The 17132-nt window shown below is 45.7% G+C and overlaps 1 protein-coding gene across 1 annotated transcript in view; it reads right to left on the bottom strand.

The window, feature by feature from the left end:
* Window positions 1-17132, bottom strand: part of DEG7 (DegP protease 7) — a 322546-nt gene that overhangs the window by 123377 nt on the left and 182037 nt on the right. Inside the window, exon 14 of the mRNA XM_087666495.1 lies at window positions 4423-4588. Within this exon, the coding sequence (XP_087522621.1) occupies window positions 4423-4588 (166 nt within the window). The remainder of the gene's footprint in view (window positions 1-4422; window positions 4589-17132) is intronic.

Below are 17132 nucleotides of genomic sequence, written 5' to 3'. Positions count from 1 at the left end.
TGCAAAAGTGAAAGCAATTCATAAATACAGAACTTAACACATCAAAATAGATTACTCACAGCCAATTGATCTTGCATTCCTGCACTAGACAATATCACTGTGCTCCCCTGACTTACATCTATGGCTCAGTGATGCTATTTGAAAGATCCGTGAACAATCCAGACACTTAATCTCACACACCTGATGCCAGGCATTTCCAATATTTAACGTTGCAATTACTCTAAACCTGATCAGGGAAGCTGGCTAGACCGAGAAGTCTAAACTAACTACATCTTAAAGTATCAGAACCCACAGCTCAACAGGCCCACAAACCTAAAACCAGAACTCAAGACCAAAACCAAAGTACTAAACCAAACACAAAAGCTGAGATCCCTAGAATTATTATTAAGGGGCTAAAGGCCCCTTGTGTAATTGTCTCTGGACCTAGTTAGCCAGCACCTTCATCTAAAATGGTTGCTCCTGAATTCTGTTTTAACTAGAGACCTCAGCCCCGCCTTCTAAAGCATCTAGCAAAAGAATATAAGAATAGTTCTTGCTTGTGACAATCTGATCTAGAATCTGATGCGGTCCCAAATGACACCCTGAGCAATGCAATTCTTAACGAAACATGCTGCTTTGATTGGATTGTAAGGAGCTGTAAGCTCTCGTTTAATCCCATTGTCTTCACAAAACTTATTGAATTTTTTAGATACATACTCTCCCCCATTATCTATTCTTATGCATTTTAACTTTAGGCCTTTTCGAGTATTAACCAATGCATAAAACCTTTTAAAAGCATCCAGTGCCTCACTTTTTTGCTTAACCAAGTAGATCCATAGCTTCCTAGAATGGTCATCAATAAAAGACACAAAATAACGGAAACCACTAGCTGAGACATCTTCCAAAATTTATCCCCAATATATGTTTTCTTGTCACATGGAATTTTCTTGGGATAAATTAAATGCGAATGGTACACTTGGTCCATTTTGTGTCAACCACATCAAATAAAGGCAGACATTGAGCATATATGTTTCAGCACTAAAGCCTGCAGACTGGCTTTTCAATCAGTCCCTTATTAGACTCCATTTATGACTGCTTCTACTCCTAGACAGGGATTATTCTCTAATGCAGCCTGCAGAAAGGTTGTCATTGACAAGAAGGAAGACCACTTTCGATTATAATTTTCTTTCAAAAATATATTTTGCCTTTCCAGAGAAAAGAAAGATTCTATCGATGACACCTCAGAAGGGAACCCCCTCCTCTAGGTAAATATATACAGTACAAAGAAAGGCCTACAAAGAGTAGCTAAGTACATCAAAAGGACAATAGCAGAGTGAATAGCCAATCTAAAAGGATGTGTTAATAGCAGGAATATTGAAACATAATTTTACCAAAAGAATACAGAGAAACTGTAAGTATTCAGTTCTAACACTATTCAGCAATTCTCAAGCCATCTTGCACCTCTTATGAAGACTAGTTGGGAGCACCAGGGAGAAAGAATGGTCATGACCAATGCACCGAGAGGAAGACAAGGGACACAGGGTGTGCAAGCTTTTGGTGAAGGTGAATACAAGAAGGGAGGCAAGATGATGTTGATCTCCCCCATGCCAAAGTATTATGCAAATGGGCCACCTCCTACAGTCCTAGTGCTTGGCTGGAGCTGCTGGGTCAAACAAATGGTTTTCAAGTTTAGATAGAGACTAGTTAGGAACACCAGCGAAAGACATTCACCATAACCAATGCACAGTGAGAATGTCACAAAAGGAGCATGTGCATGTTTTCGGTGGTGGATGAGAGAACAGGGGCAAGGTGATGTTTATCCCTGCGGTGGCAAAGTGCTATGCAAATGGGCACCTCCTATAGTCTGAAAGCTCGACTAAAGCTAGTAACTCTATCCTATCACCATACCCTTGCCATGGCAACATTAGATGCAGTGAGCAAGTATGGTTCATCACAGTGGTAGGATGTCTTTGGGTGGTCTCCTGTTAGGCAACCTTCCACCACCCAAGTGCACACCACCGCTTGACGACCAAACTCACATCAACGCAGATAATGATTGGGCTGCCCAATACCAATAAACTTCTCGTAGATTGTCCTGTTTTCTACCACTATTCATGAGAGCAGCAATACAGCAACAAAAAGGCCACCAAAGCCCTCCACCGGGTTGTGGAACTCCACCACAAGCCCAAAAAAAGAGGAGCATCAACACAAGCTTTGGGAATCAGTGGTGAAGCTAAAAGTTAAAGAAATTTGATGCACCATGGCAACAAGTAGATAACTCCCTTCCTAAACGCCACCAGGGAGTTGCTAACCAACCTCTTTGTGGCCTCCTTGAAGTTAAGATTAACCATGAATATGCCATGTCTCAACAATGTGACCTCCCCGATGCACGAGCTACCAATGGGGAAGGTTTGAATCCAATGACGAAGCTGGGCTCACCATGCTGAGACAACCTGTACAAAGACCGCAGCCCTGGCATACCTGTCTGCTTTTGCCCTTTTGACTAAAGTTGCTGGATGGAACAGCGTACAAAGTTGTAGACTTGGGTGCTATCACCCGCAGTATCAATGTCTGCCTATTTGTATTCATTGAATGCGTTGAGTGCATCCTTGCCTACAAACAATGACCTGGGTTTTTAGTGATGCATTGTTTTATTTTTTCTTATTCTTTTATTTTCTTCTTTTCATGGGGGTGAGGAAGAGGGAGGGTGGCTTTTTGTATGGGTGTGGTGTCGAGCAGAAGCTCAACCAAGAAGAGGAGAAATGGAGTGGATTGTTCGAGTTTGTGTGGGTGGGAGTGTGGGCTGTGGGGTGTGGGGGAGAAACCTCAACCAAGAAGAGGAGGAAGAGAGTAGATTATCCAAAGCAAGAGAAGGGAGGGGACTCACATTACAGAGGTGTGCTGCCTAAATGGGAATGATGGCTTAGGTAATAGGCAGATGGAGGCATGGAAGCTAACCACAAAACACCACAGTCAGCAGCAACACTCAAGAATGAGGGGGCCTGTGCCTCTAAGGGGGGAGAGGGTAGGCAGCCAAAATCGGAAGGGAAGGGGGGAAGCACATGACGAGGAGGGGAAAGGGGAGGGACCGACAAGGGAGGGGGCACAGTGGCTGCTCCAACAATAGGTCAGAGGGGACAGGTGACCAAAGGTTAATTGGTCGATCCCCCTAAGACCAACATTTGTTGAATATGTACTGATTATAAAAGTCTCTTCACAAATATGTTAATAGAATGTTTTAAAACTCTTTCCATATGCAAATTTTAACATTGATCAACATATTCGTTATCATTAGCTACATATTCTTGAGAAGCTCTATTGCACTGCTTCTTTTAGCTTAGCATGAGCACTATGAAAATGAATCTTTTGTCTTAACCTTTCGATTGAGCATCACTCCAAGGTTCAAACTTTGGAGGATTGTATTTTGCACCTAAAGATTGTGTTGTGGGCTTTAAGACAAAGTCACATACAAGAGATACTAAAATGGCTAGTTGTCTAGACATTTAAAAAACTTCACTCAAACCTTCACTGTTTCCTAGGACTTACGTTCTTTAAGAGAATCAAGATGGACATATTCAAAATTGTTTTGACATTGGCCAACATCTTTGAAACTTTGAAGGGCAAGGTTGTCAGTCGAATCAGCCTGGATATGGAGAGGGCATAGTTCCACTGGTACCACGTACGAAAGGGTTCATACTATAGGTTTCATACCTTACATATTAGTACCATAAGGTACCAACTTAATGGATAGTTCTTTTCCAATCCGATCTGCACTTTGGAATGACTGAAATGCTTCTCATACTAATGTGATTCTCTCACACAATTATATTGTTTAAGATACAACAAACTTCCCTACAACCTTTTGTCAAAAAATATAGGTTTTATTTAGCTTTTGGAAGAGTATAACGTATCATTGTTGTATTGTACCTTAAAACAACATAAGATACCATTTAGTACCATATTTTATCCTACGGTACCATATCATCCTTTTGGTACCTGACAACCATGGGAGAGGACTTTAAAGGCCGGTCAATTAAAGCTACACAAAGCACCTACATCAGCACTTATTGATCCTAATCACCCTTAAGTGTTCGAAATAGATGCAAGTAATTGTGCCATTAGGGCAACCTTACCTCAAGATCATAGACATGTACCTATCAAGAGTAGAAAGTTGACTACCACTCACATTCAGAAACTTTGTTTATATGGGTAGGTTGACATAATGGCAAAACCATCATTCAATCAAGTGCATTTTTTGTGCAAAGGGTTGTTCCATAGGTGAGGACCAGTAAGTTACTCATCCATAACTGATTGATCTCGAAGACATGAGAGTCATTCAGGACAAAACTAAACAAATCCTTGGGTTTGTGAAAGAAGATCAAGAAATAAATGTATAACGAAATAAAAGCTCAGGTATGCACATACAGCCAACAAGGTGTGTACCTTGCTTCTATGTCTGTCAGAATAAATGATGAACTCCAAAGGCACACGAGATCCTCGAGATAGCCGAGAGAAAACTTTTAAGAATTCATCAACGTTGCAAATATCCTCCCCTGCAAGCTTTTTAATGATAGCATGCCTTTGTACCCCTGCCCTGGAAAGCATGTATCTGCTACATGCAAAATAACATCAGTCCCTCGAACTTTCAGATTTCTCTATATTTACCAAAAACTTGTTGGAAGCAACACCCAGTGAAAAACAAGTTTACTAAGAGATTTTATATATATGAATAGTTCTGGAAAATAGTAGTTCTTGTTCAACACAAAGGATTTCAAGACAGAACAACCCTACAAATACAATTCTCAATGACTAGGCAAAGTGGATCATCATCATAGATTTAATTCATGCAGTGTGTTAGTATGCATCCTTGTACAGCACTAAATGTACAGAATAAAATTCAGCTTTTCGTACAGTTATTCTAAAACATCTAAGAAGTTAACCTTTAGTAGCAACGCACACTATACACTCCTTGAAGGAGTAGATGCAAAGAAGGCACAGGTAGGGATACAGGTAGGCATAAGGGGTACAGGTAGAGATAGAGGTGGCAATAGACATGACTTAGAGGTACATGTATGGGTAGACTTTATCAGTTGACGTGAGTACTTAAGACCTTGAAAAGATCAGGGCAAGTACATGAGACGGACTGCATCAAAAAGGGCTACAAAGTGTCCAAAGTTCATAACTTTGAAACCCCCCCACCCCAGGGGCCCTCCTAGGGGGTATTACCATATTGTACAAATCGTACAATGTGGTTCCACATGCATGCGCAATGCAACTATGACCTGGCTAAACCTAATGGTTACTCTATATGCTCCTTGCATTAACTAGCTCTTTAGACTTTCATAAATCAAGCTACTAGCAAAGGACCTATGTACTAAAAAGTTTAGAGCTTATTTTGCATTTGCCTTCCATCCTTTATAATAACTCCAAAAACCCAATCCCTCACCTACCACAAACCTACTAGTGCCCATCATCACCTTGAACTTGTTCCATTGCTTCTCCAACATGATGGAATTGTGACAAGCTCACCTTCGATGCAACACAACACATGCAATTCCTATCCACACAGCACCGTATAATCCTAAGCCCTCACCTACTACAAAACTGCTAGTGCTCATTATCCCCCTTGTAATTGCTGAATTGAATATGTGAAAATATCACAAAGGTTTGTTGTCGATTCAACAAGATGTATGCAAACAAATTGGGTGTATGTCTAATGTAGCCCAAAATAAACCGGGAGATAGATCTCATCAACAATGAACAAATGAAATTAAGAAGGTAATGTAATCTCCATGTGTAAGAGCACTTCGCTCTCTACCATCTTATAATATCAGGATAGGATTCTGATAGAGGAATCTCAATGCATCTCTGAATGGTGTTTGCTGAAGTAGATCTCCTTGACAACCATGAGAGAAACATACATGCACATACAGAAGAGAGACGGCTGCTTTGCTCATTTGAAGGTTGTGTGTTCAGAATCATCCTTGACTGTTGTTGCCTGGTTTTTTATGGAAGATGTTGGCATTTCCCATGGGTGCACTACTTTCCAAGCTTCGTTGTAGAATATTCTAAGTTCCAACCATTTAAAACTTCCAAGCCTTTTCTTCTCACCCACTTGATTCCATCTTGGCAAGAGAGTCTTCCCCTTACTACTTGGTGCCCTTGAGATTTCAAAAAGGAAGCGAATTCTTTGCAAGCATAGGTTTTGGCTACATCCAGGTTGCTCGACTAGCCTAACAAGCAACTATAAGGGGCTAAAATTGACAAGATGGTGAGACAGAGCTTGATGATTATCGAGGATACACTTATCACAATTCGGGTGAGGGTTTATTCTTTTCGCCGTGTTCACCAATACTTCCAAATACCAAGAGGTTATAGGCTGTTCTAGTCGACCTTGGAGGAGAGGCTTCAAAGGCACTCTCCCTTGCTTGCTCTCATGTACTTATTGTCATGGTCCAATTGGACCTTTCTAAAACCCCAAGATTCGATAAAGCAATCAGCCAATCAAATCTATCAAAAATGATAAGAGGATAAGAGATCCGTCGCTAAGGAAAATAATAAAGTTTGGTCAGTTCGGGATAGTGTGGCTAAGTGGCATGACAGGCTATTTCACTTATGGAAGTCTAAGTTTCCCTATCAAGGAAAAGTTTCTCTATAGGCTTCTCATTGGGGATCTTCCCACTGGCAATGTGTTGCTGGCTCAAAAGACATCCATAGCAAATGTATAGTTTGTACTACTTGTCATGAGACCCTGGTTGATCTTTGCCAGAAAGGTTTGGGACATTATTTCCAAAGGGTCGACATTGTTTACACGTCGGAGAATGCATGTCCATTCTTGAGTCCTTGGCATGTTGCCTTCCATGGCCAATCTCATCATCCATGTCTCTTTCACTTCATGCTATGGACTGGTCTTTGGAACATTTGGCAGACTCTAAATGCGTTTATATTTGATTCGGCCTCAAGTATCCGTGGCCATGTGGGACAAGTGCAAGGCTTGCTTTTATGGGAGATTTCTTCTATGATTTCAACTAGCCTCATAATTGAAGAGGTAGTTGCTCCATGCATGAATTTTGTTCACTCACCTATTGTGCCCTCTTGACAATCCCCCTTCATTTGTTCCTCCAGAGTGGGGCTTGATAACCGTTTAGAAAGTTTGTGTTCTCATATTATGTTGTTCTAATAGCCTTTGGCTTCATGGGACTTATTGCCATTCAGTTTCATTGGCTTGGAGGCCTGATGTAAATATTTCTATACATTAATTTACACACTCTCACAAAAGAAAAAGGAAAGAAAGAAAGAAAGAAAGAATATTAACATTTGTGATAGAGCAATCTCAACACATCTCTGAATGGTGTCTACTGAAGTAAATCTCCTTGGAAACCACAAAGAGAGAGAGAGAGAGAGAGAGAGAGAGGAGTGAGTGAGAGAGAGAGAGAGAGAGGAGAGAGAGAGAGAGAGAGAAGAGAGAGAGAGACGCGACCTGCCGACGAGCGTGACGCAATGGAGATGGGGTCGCCCCCTGCGCGTCGTTCCCTGCTGCCGCCGTTTTGACCTATCGAGACACCGTCTTGACCTTGCGACAGGGGCCCCTGACGTCGCCCCGTCCTGCGCGACCTGTTGCTGTTGCCCGCGTGACCTGTGCCTCGCGCCCCCTGCCGTCGCCCTATCCTGCGCCCCATCGCCCCATTTCGCCTGCGTCTCGCGCCTCCGGCCGTCGCCCTAACCTACGCCCTCTATCGCCAGGCCCCGTGGACGCCCGCCATCTGCCTGCCACTTCCGCCGCTGGTCCCTGGTTCTGTGCCAGCGAGCAGCGCCCTTCGCATTTACCCCTCGCAGTCTGCCTTCTGCCTGACCCCGTGACGCCTGCCCCGTCCACGATTGACCGGTGCAGAGCATTCCGTCCGTGGTTGACAGCTCTGCGTCAACGAACAGGGCTGCTCCAGCCGCGTTGACGCCTCACCGGTGCCTGACCCGTTACCCCGGGTGGTTCCCTGATTTTGCAGGTCTGCGGGACTTGCACAGGGAGAAAGAGAGAGAGAGAGAGAGTGTGTGCGAGCGAGAAGACAGCAGTATGGCTGGCCTGGATATGGATTTTCTCGACCGGACGGTGGCAGCCCTTGGCCCTGATTCCGATGCAGAGGAGCCCGAGGATATGGTGCCATGCACGGAGGAGCTGCCTGCGGGTTCTGAACTGCCGGATTCTGAACTGCCGCCTGCCGGCAAACGCTCCAAGCATACTTCTGATGAGCCTATGGGTCCTCAGGAACGTACCTATGCGCAAGTGGCCTCTGATCCTGTGGATTCGCAGGAAATTGACTGGGAGCATTTGCTAGACTTTGCCAATCTCTGCTTGGCGATTATGTCCAGCATAATACTGAATCTTTTTCTGAAGCGGGAATGGATGATGTGCTGGAAGCCACGGTGGACCCCAAATCAGTCTTGCGATCCTTCTCGGTATTTTATGATCGTGCAGTTATACTTTTCTTCACTGGCAGGATCCCAGTGCTGTCGCATATTCGCCAGTGGATGCACCATTTATTGCAAGGGGAGTGTGTTGAGGAGATCTTCCTTGGACCTCGTGGCTTTTATGAGATGCTGTTGAAATCGGAAACACATCGAGATGAGCTCCTGTCCAAGTTGCCACTATTCTTTGATCGCCGCTTGGTCCATGTTGTACCATGGCGCCCTATGGCCGACTTCCAGCGTCTGCTTCAACGAGAATGCCCGGTGTGGGTGAAAGTGGAAAATTGTCCGGCGGTCTATTGGCCAATGTTGAAGGATGCGATGGCGGTTGTGGGAACAGTGCTGGTTCCCCCAAGCCTCAGGGCAATGAACCACAACCGTTTATGCATGTTATGGGACACGGCCAGGAAAAGGCCCGCGTGGCTTCGCCTCAATTGTTCAGGCATGCATCCTTTGCATTTTCGCTTGAAGTGGGGCAACTTTGCGGGACACTGCTTTTCATGTGGTAAATTGGGGCATTTCATGGCTGAATGCCCTGAAAGGCAACCGTCTTCGGAGGATGCCCAGGTTGTGTTGCCCAAGGATGACATGGTGCTTGATGCCCCGCCCCAGGAAGCCCTTCAGTCACCTCATGTCATGGATAAAGGCAAACAACAGGTCCTGGGTTTGGATTCCCGTCGCACTGACTGGATTGAGGCACGTCCCAAAAAAGGTAAAAAGTTGGATGCAGGCCTGGCGGATCCTGGGCCTGCTGCTTCCCAGGATTCCGTGCGCACGTATACACGCAGAAAAGAAATGGTCACTTCACAGCAGGCTGCGCGTACTACGGCCCCGTCTGCCCCCCGTAACCAGTCTCCAAGGAAAGTCTATACCGATGGCCCCAAAGGCCCTCCTGCTAAGCTGGCTTTTGATAACAAAGGTAATGTGATTACACCCTGGGATCGGCGTTATCCCCGCCCCACTCCCAAGGCAGTGGATTTCCCTTCTACCTCTAAAGCAGGTCGCCAGAATTCGTTTGCAGTATTGGCTGATTTTCTGGATGAGGGCGTCCTGGAAGCTCTCGCGGAAAAGGTGAAATCGAGGCAACAGGCGCCTCGTTCCTGACTTCCTTTTTTGAAGATATATGAAGATAGCCACGTGGAATGTGCGAGGCATTTGCTCTCGCCATAAGCAACATGCATTGTGGACCGTCTTGCATGAGAACCAGTGGGATGTATTGTGTCCAGTTGAGCACAAAAGTCACGGTGAAGCAGGAAAAGTTGTGGATTGTCATGGATTCCGTCTGTTTTATGCAGGCACCCATGCTACGCACTATTCGGGCGTGCTGATGATTGTCCATGAGAAATATCAGCCTGTCCTTATTAAAAATGATGTGCAGGGCCGCTTTCTGGTAATCCAAGTCTTATTTGAAGGAGAGATTTTATGGTTATTGGGCCTCTATGCTCCAAATGATCCCGCATCCCGACGGGATCTTTGGTCCACTTTGCAGGCCTCCATGTCACTTGGCCGAAGGGGGTTTTTGATGGGAGATTTCAATATGTGTGTTCACTCTTCTCAGTCCACTTCAGGGCATTCGGTAATGGATGCGCCGGAAAGCCGGGTGTGGAATTCCTTTGCTTTGCACGTACTTAAGCAGGATCTTTGGTCGTGGATTCACCCTTCTTTTTCAGGGTTTACTTTTCATTCCGCACAATATGCAACTACTTGGTCGCGGCTGGACAGAATGTATATCATGCAGGGGGACGATTTTCTTCCCGAAATGCTGGAAATGAAGGTCTTGCAGCAGTATGCCTTGTCGGATCATTTCCCCCTCCAGCTTGAGATGCGGGCACAATCTATTGCACCTTTTATGCAGTTGCTGGATAGGCTCCCTTTACGTTTCAACTCTTCTTATTTGAAGCATTTAATTTTCCAGGGCTATATGCAGCAATTGATTGAGAGGTTCTTACTGGACTTCGCCTCTGAGGGCTTGCCTTCATTTGCACGGTTGCTCTCTAATGTACAGCGGGTTGCTCGGCAGTATGGGATCCATCATGCCTCGCTTTGTCGCCATCGGCGATCTGCAGCAGAGGAGTTACTAGCTTTGGTCCGTTCCTTGCTCCTAGATTCCCCAGATGATGATTTTCTGCTGTCATTGGAGACGCGTTTGGCCCATCTTCTTCAAGTATTTCAGTTGAAATCTTATCAGCAGGCCAAGCTGCATAACTTGACTGACACATTGCAAGATAGTGCCTGCCAGTCTCATAAGTTCTTTCGCGGCTTGCATGCGTCTACGGCTCGCGACAATCTGACCAAACTCCAAGATTCGGAAGGTCGCATGGTCACTGATCCGCAGACCATTGTCAATATGTGCAGAAATTATTTTATGGAACTTCTTGGTTCTTCTCCCTTGCCTTCTAGCCAGGTTATGCATGCTCGCTCGGTCTTTTATCATCTGGTTCGTCAGCAGGTTCCATTGGATATGCAAGCCACTTTGGAGGCGGATATTTGCGAGGAGGAGGTTATGAATGTTTTGTTGCACCTGCCTACGGATAAAAGTCCTGGCTGGGATGGTCTCACTAATGAATTCTTTCAGAACTCGGCCACGCAGTTGGTAAAGCCATTGGTGGTCATCTTTCAGCAGGTTTGGGAAACAGGGGTCATGCCGAAGGCCTTATCAAACTGATTCCAAAGGTCCCTTCGCCGTCAAAGCTGCAACACTGGAGACCAATCTCTTTGATGGGCTCCATGTATGAAATCTACTCCAAAGTGCTGGCGAATCGGCTTCACAAGCACCTTCCCGCTATTGTGCATCCTCTCCAATATGGTTTCATTAAGGGCCGTAACATTCTGCATAATATCTTAAATGTGCAAATGGCTATTGACTATGCGCGACACTCCGGTCAGGAAGTGGTATTGATTCAATTGGACTTGGAAAAGGCGTTTGATTATGTGGACTGGTCTTTCATTGCAGATCTCATGTCTGCTATGGGCTTTGGTACCAGGATGTCTCGATTGATCTACACCATTAGTGATGCGGCTTCCTCCAGAGTTATGCTCAATGGTGGGGTTACAGAGCCATTTGTCCTTGCACGTTCAGTCAGACAGGGTTGTCCCTTGAGTCCTCTCTTCTTTGCCCTGGCGACTCACCCGGTCCTTTCGATGTTATCCTCCATGGCAGATACTGTTCAGCTGGCAGGGTTGTCTCTTCCTTTGGGCCAGCACTTCATTAGCCAATCTTTGGCTGATGACACCTTTATGATTTTGCAGGCGGACAGGGACAACATTCGACAGGCATTAGATGTTTGGACCCTATTTGGTCAGGCCTCTGGGCTTCGCATCAATGCCTTTAAGTCAGCCATTCTCAGTTGCACGGAGCCTGATTTACAGTCATTAGGCTGGCAAGGCCAGGTGGTTTCCCGTGGCTCTATTGTCAGGCATCTTGGATACCCATTGGGGGTGGATGTCCGGCTAAAGGACCTGCTGGAGTGGATTTCACAAAAACTGGCGGCGAAGTTTATGTATTGGAAGTTGCAAGCGTGGCCCTTCCATGTCCGCCTCAAAGTGGCCCAGTCAATTATGCTCCCAATGCTAACGTATTTCCTGCCATTGTTGCCATGGACGCCTACTACTTTGAAGGCTCTCACTCATCCCATCCGTTTCATGCTATGGAAGAACGATTCACTGCAGGCAGGCATTTCATGGATTTCATGGTCGCATACATGTACCCCTAAGCGCATGGGTGGTGAAGCTATTTTGGATGCAGAAGCTCATATGCTAGCTCTCCGTTGGTCCCTTTTTCGTCCCATGTGTGTGGATCATCACCCGTGGACCATCATAGCCCGTTATTTTCTTGAGGACAGCGGGCTCCGCCATGGTAACACCCGGCTTCGGGCCTCCTGGTGGCATGTCCTTAATGCTGACTCCCGTTTTTCCAGTCCCTCTTCCGCTTTGTTACTACACTTGGTCGGCTCTTGGAAAGTGGTGCTCCAAAAGGCCCGTTGGCACCCGGTAGGGGACCACTTACAGACTAATTCCTTTCAGTTGCAATTGTTGGCAGTATCGAGATTACTTTCATGGGAAGATAAACATCAGCTCAGACTGAGATTTAACCGCATGGCCCGTTTGGGTGTGACGTCGGTTGCGGATGCTACCCTTGCCACTCGCAATGTCCTCGTATCGTTTCGGACTGCTAGGCGACTTTTCAAGATCCCGCGCGGATACCGTGATTTATGGGGAAAGCTTTCGTCGGAGCTTCAGGGTAGGCAACCCTTTCCTGCCCTGGCTGTGGATCGCCCTTGGCAGGACTGGGACCTTGCAGGCCGGTTGAGTCTGGAAAAGGCCTCTACTAATCAGGTGTATCATCTTCTCATTCAGGATCACCAATGGCTGGGTGAGAAAGCTAATACTGTTTGGGGCCTGCGGAAATCGCTGACTTGGTGGCAGACAACGCTGATGGAGGGCTGGCTGAATAAGGCACCTTTCAAATGCAAGGTCTTCCTTTGGCGGGTAATGATTGGTGGTCTTCCTCTTCCCTCGGCCCTTGCCAAGCGTCGCATCTCGAATGGCAATTGTTTCTTCTGTACCACAATGGCGGAATCGGCCCGACATCGTTTTCTTTCTTGCCCGCTCGCCAAGAATATCTGGTCACTCTTGTCGCACATTTGGCCCACTGTGGTGGGATCCTCACTAACTCCTTTCGACTGGGTTTTTGTGCGCCCGAAGTATCCCACACCGCCACAGTTGCATATGAAGATCTTATTTCACTTTTTCAGATACTGGGGATGCTGGCACATTTGGACCACGCGCAATGCTTTTCTCTTTGATTCGGCCTCTAATGTACCGCGCCATATTGCCAGGCTTAAAGGGCTCTTGCATTGGCAGCTAGATCTCATCCGACACTCCGACTTGCTCCCTCGGGAGGATTTGCATCCTTGGCATATAGCAATTGCCTCTGGGTCGTTGCCATGATTGGTGTAACTTTTTTAGTGCATTACTACGGGGTTTTCCCACACGTTGGCCTAGGGCCCTCGTGTCTCTTGTAATCAGAAAGAGAGAGAGAGAGAGAGAGAGAGAGAACTTCTTCACCTGATGGCTTAGGGTCATCAACTATCTTGTAATCAAGTAATCTTGTATTTTTTTCGTAATTAATACAATTACCTTTTACGAAAAAAAAAGAGAGAGAGAGAGAGAAACATTTACGAAAAAAAAAAAGAGAGAGAGAGAAACAGAGAGAGAGAGAGAAGTCCCAAGAGAGAGAGAGAGAATATTTTACGAAAAAAAAAAGAGAGAGAAACAGAGAGAGAGAGAGAGAGAAGTCCCAAGAGAGAGAGAGAGAGTATGTGTGTAAGAGAAGAGCCGATGGAAGAGATGCCGTCGCCTGTGCGCAAGGCCCTAGCGCCACTTGTCTGATCTGCGTGTCACCTTCTCTGCCGTCGCGTGGACCTCCTGCCCCATAACGTTTCGCCATGCTGCAGACACAACCCACCAGATTCGACCTTGCCCCTACCCTCATGATTGTGCACACCTCAGTTTCTCATCCAGATCTGGAGTGGCACCCCGCTGCAGTAAACACTAGCCAGCATACAACTGAGATCGTCTGAGAGAGGGAGCGCCTGATCATACAAATCATGTGCAGGTATACTTCATCCGCTGCCCGGCCAGCCATCAGCACTGCGTCTGCTGCCCTTGGGCGCCCACAGTGTGCATGTTGCTGTGCTGAGAGAGAGAGAGAGAGAGAGAGAGAGACATAATCTGGGAGCACGCGACCGCGACCCTGCACAAATCAGAGAGGTGACCTGCCCCTGTACACACACACACACACACACACACACACACACACACACACACACACACAGAGGGACAAAGACCTTTCAAATGCAAGGTCTTTCTTTGGAGGGTGATGATTGGTGGTCTTCCTCTTGCTTCAGCCCTTTCCAAGCGTCGAATCTCCAATGGCAATTGTTTCTTTTGCACCACCAGTGTGGAATCGGCCCGTCATCGATTTATTTCTTGCCCTCTCACTAAGAAAATCTGGTCACTCATGTCAGCGGTTTGGCGAGTAGTGGTTGGTTTCTCGCTAAGCCCTTTTGATTGGGTATTTGTGCGGCCCAAATACCCCACATTGCTAGGCTTAAAGGTCTCTTGCATTGGCAGATAGATCTCATTCGGCACTCTAACTTACTCGCTCGAGAGGACTTACTTCCCTGGCATATGGCAATTTCCTCTGCATCTTTGCCATGACTTTTGTAACTCTTTTGTCGTTTAGTACTTTATAAATATAACATCCATTACGAAAAAAAAGAGAGGGACAAACCTAGGCAGCCCTACAGAGGCCTGGTTATGGAGATCCTGCAAGAGTCAAATGGTATTGATATGGCTTCTCTTGACCAACATATAGGGAATGGGGATGATAATGATTTGGTCGATTCAGATGGTGACTCGGCCAGAGAAGATTCTCAATAGTTGATGGATGGGGATGAGAAAGGTAAGCGTCGTAAAATGTCGGTTGATGAACCGGACTTGTGTGTTCAGGATTTGCCTCAGCCAAATGTTCATGCTTCATGATCTCAGTCTAAGGGGCCTTTACAGTGTATGCTGCCTAATACTAATAATCTAATGTCGGATTATGCTCAAGCCAATGAGGGTAAAGCAAGTTCTTTACCGGCAAGGGAACATGTGGTAGCTGTCATGGGCACAAATCTAGTTTTATAACAGATTGCTGCTTTCCATGAGAGATCAGCCATCTTCTACTTCACGGGAAGGACTCCTTTAATCACTAGAATTCATGCGTGGTTGTAGTCTATGCTTGTCAGTGCTGAGATGGGTCAACCTGATGCTTCAGCACAAGTGCAAGGCCCGCTTGTTGAAGAAATTTATGATGGGCCGAAAGGGTTCTTCGAAGTCCTTTTTCACTCCCCTCAAGTTTGTGATTTTATTATGCGATGTATCCCTTTGTTTATCGATGGTTAATTAGTACATATGGTCCCCTAGAGACCTATGGCAGAATTTAAGGAAGTACTTCCGCAAGCATGTCCTATTTGGGTTGAGGTGGTTGATTTTCCTGCGCATCTTTAGAGACTTCTACCTTTGGTGTTGAGAACTCTTCGTGAAGTATTGGTGGAGCCTCTGTTGGCCTCCCGCAACAGGAATAGGGTCTGCTTGCTTTGGGATACAAGGAAACCTCGCCTGCTAACTGAAGTCCGGTTCGAGATTCTGGGATTCCAAACGTTGGTTTACGAGCTCAAATGGGAAACATTTGCTGGTCACTGTTTCAGATGTGGCCAATTGGGCCATGTCATTTCTGAATGCGATAGAATGTTTTGCAAAGTTTAATGGTTCTTGACACGGATAGGCATGAGCATCATCCCCAGCAAGTGGTACAGCAGCCAGAAGCGGATCATGAGCCGCTTGTCCAACATGGACATGATGATGGAAAGAAGAATGTGTCTCAAATTGTTATAGAGCCTGCATTGCTTTCCGTTGGTCGGAATTTGCCTCTGCAGGAAAAATCTTGGGTCACTGTGGTTAGACACAATGGTAGATAGGGGCCTCATTTGTCTCCCACCCACCCACCCCCGTTGCTTATTACTCAAACTTTTCAACGTAGAGCTAGGGGTTTCTACATGAAACCTCAACCCTCGCGATCTCTTGCAGTCGCTGCGGAGGATAAAAGGGCTTCTGATTCTACTTTGCACTTTGATCCGCAAGGAAGGCTTGTCCCTCCTCATGATGTTTACCGTTCTCAGCAACAGTAGTTTCCTTCCCATGATTCAATTGCTAGCTTGCAAAGAGCAGATCTAGTAGATGTGATCATAAGTGAAATGGAAAAATTTTAAGCAGCTAAAGTTGTTGATGTGAAAGGGAAAGGGAAAGGGAAAGGGGTAGTTCAGCAGTTTTCTTTCTTTGTGTTATCATGAAAATTACTTTATGGAATGTGAAAGGCGTTTCTTTGAGCAATAATCAGCATCAGTTATGGAAAACATTGTTAACTGGAAATTGGGATGGTTTTTGTGTTGTGGAGCACAAACAACATGCTTTGGCAGGATCTACCTATGTATACAAGGATTATTCAGTTTCTTTAATGGACGTGCTCCACTTAAATCTGGAGTTATGTTGGCCATCAAATCATCCCTACAACCATCTTTGGTTTCTCAAGACCCTCGTGGTAGATTTATGATTCTAGAAATCCTATATGAGGGAGAGGTTTTGTGGCTAGTTGGGGTGTATGCTCCTTCTAATGCTCGAGAACGTCGTCAACTCTGGGATGATTTGCACTGCCTGGCCATGGCTCATCCAAGCTTTGTTATGGGTGACTTCAATGCATCTGTATCTGTGGATCAAGCAACTTCAAAGCACTTGGTCATGGATGGTCCTGAACGAGAGGCGTGGAATGCTCTGGCAGCTATATCCTTGAAACAGGACATGTGATCTCTGTTGCATCCTTCTTATGCAAGATATACTTCTCGCTCTCTTCAGTATCCAAATACTTGGGCCCGACTGGATTGGATCTATATTTCCCAGAGTGATACTTTTCTTCCTGAAGTTATTGATATGTGGGTGGAGAGACAACATGTTTTATAAGATCACTATTCTTTGGTCTTGGAGCGGAATCACATGTCCATGCCTTTATGGCCCTCCTTGCCCACTTCCCTCTTCGTTTCAATCAGTCATTTCTGCTGCAAAATCAATTTCTGGAATATATTCAGCAA

Source organism: Lygodium microphyllum, chromosome 25, assembly GCF_053477565.2.
Source record: "Lygodium microphyllum isolate KBCC chromosome 25, Lygodium_microphyllum_v1.1.10, whole genome shotgun sequence".
Lineage (NCBI taxonomy): Eukaryota > Viridiplantae > Streptophyta > Polypodiopsida > Schizaeales > Lygodiaceae > Lygodium > Lygodium microphyllum.
The sequence above is the reverse complement of the archived record's forward strand: the minus strand, read 5'-3'. Positions and strand labels throughout refer to the sequence as shown.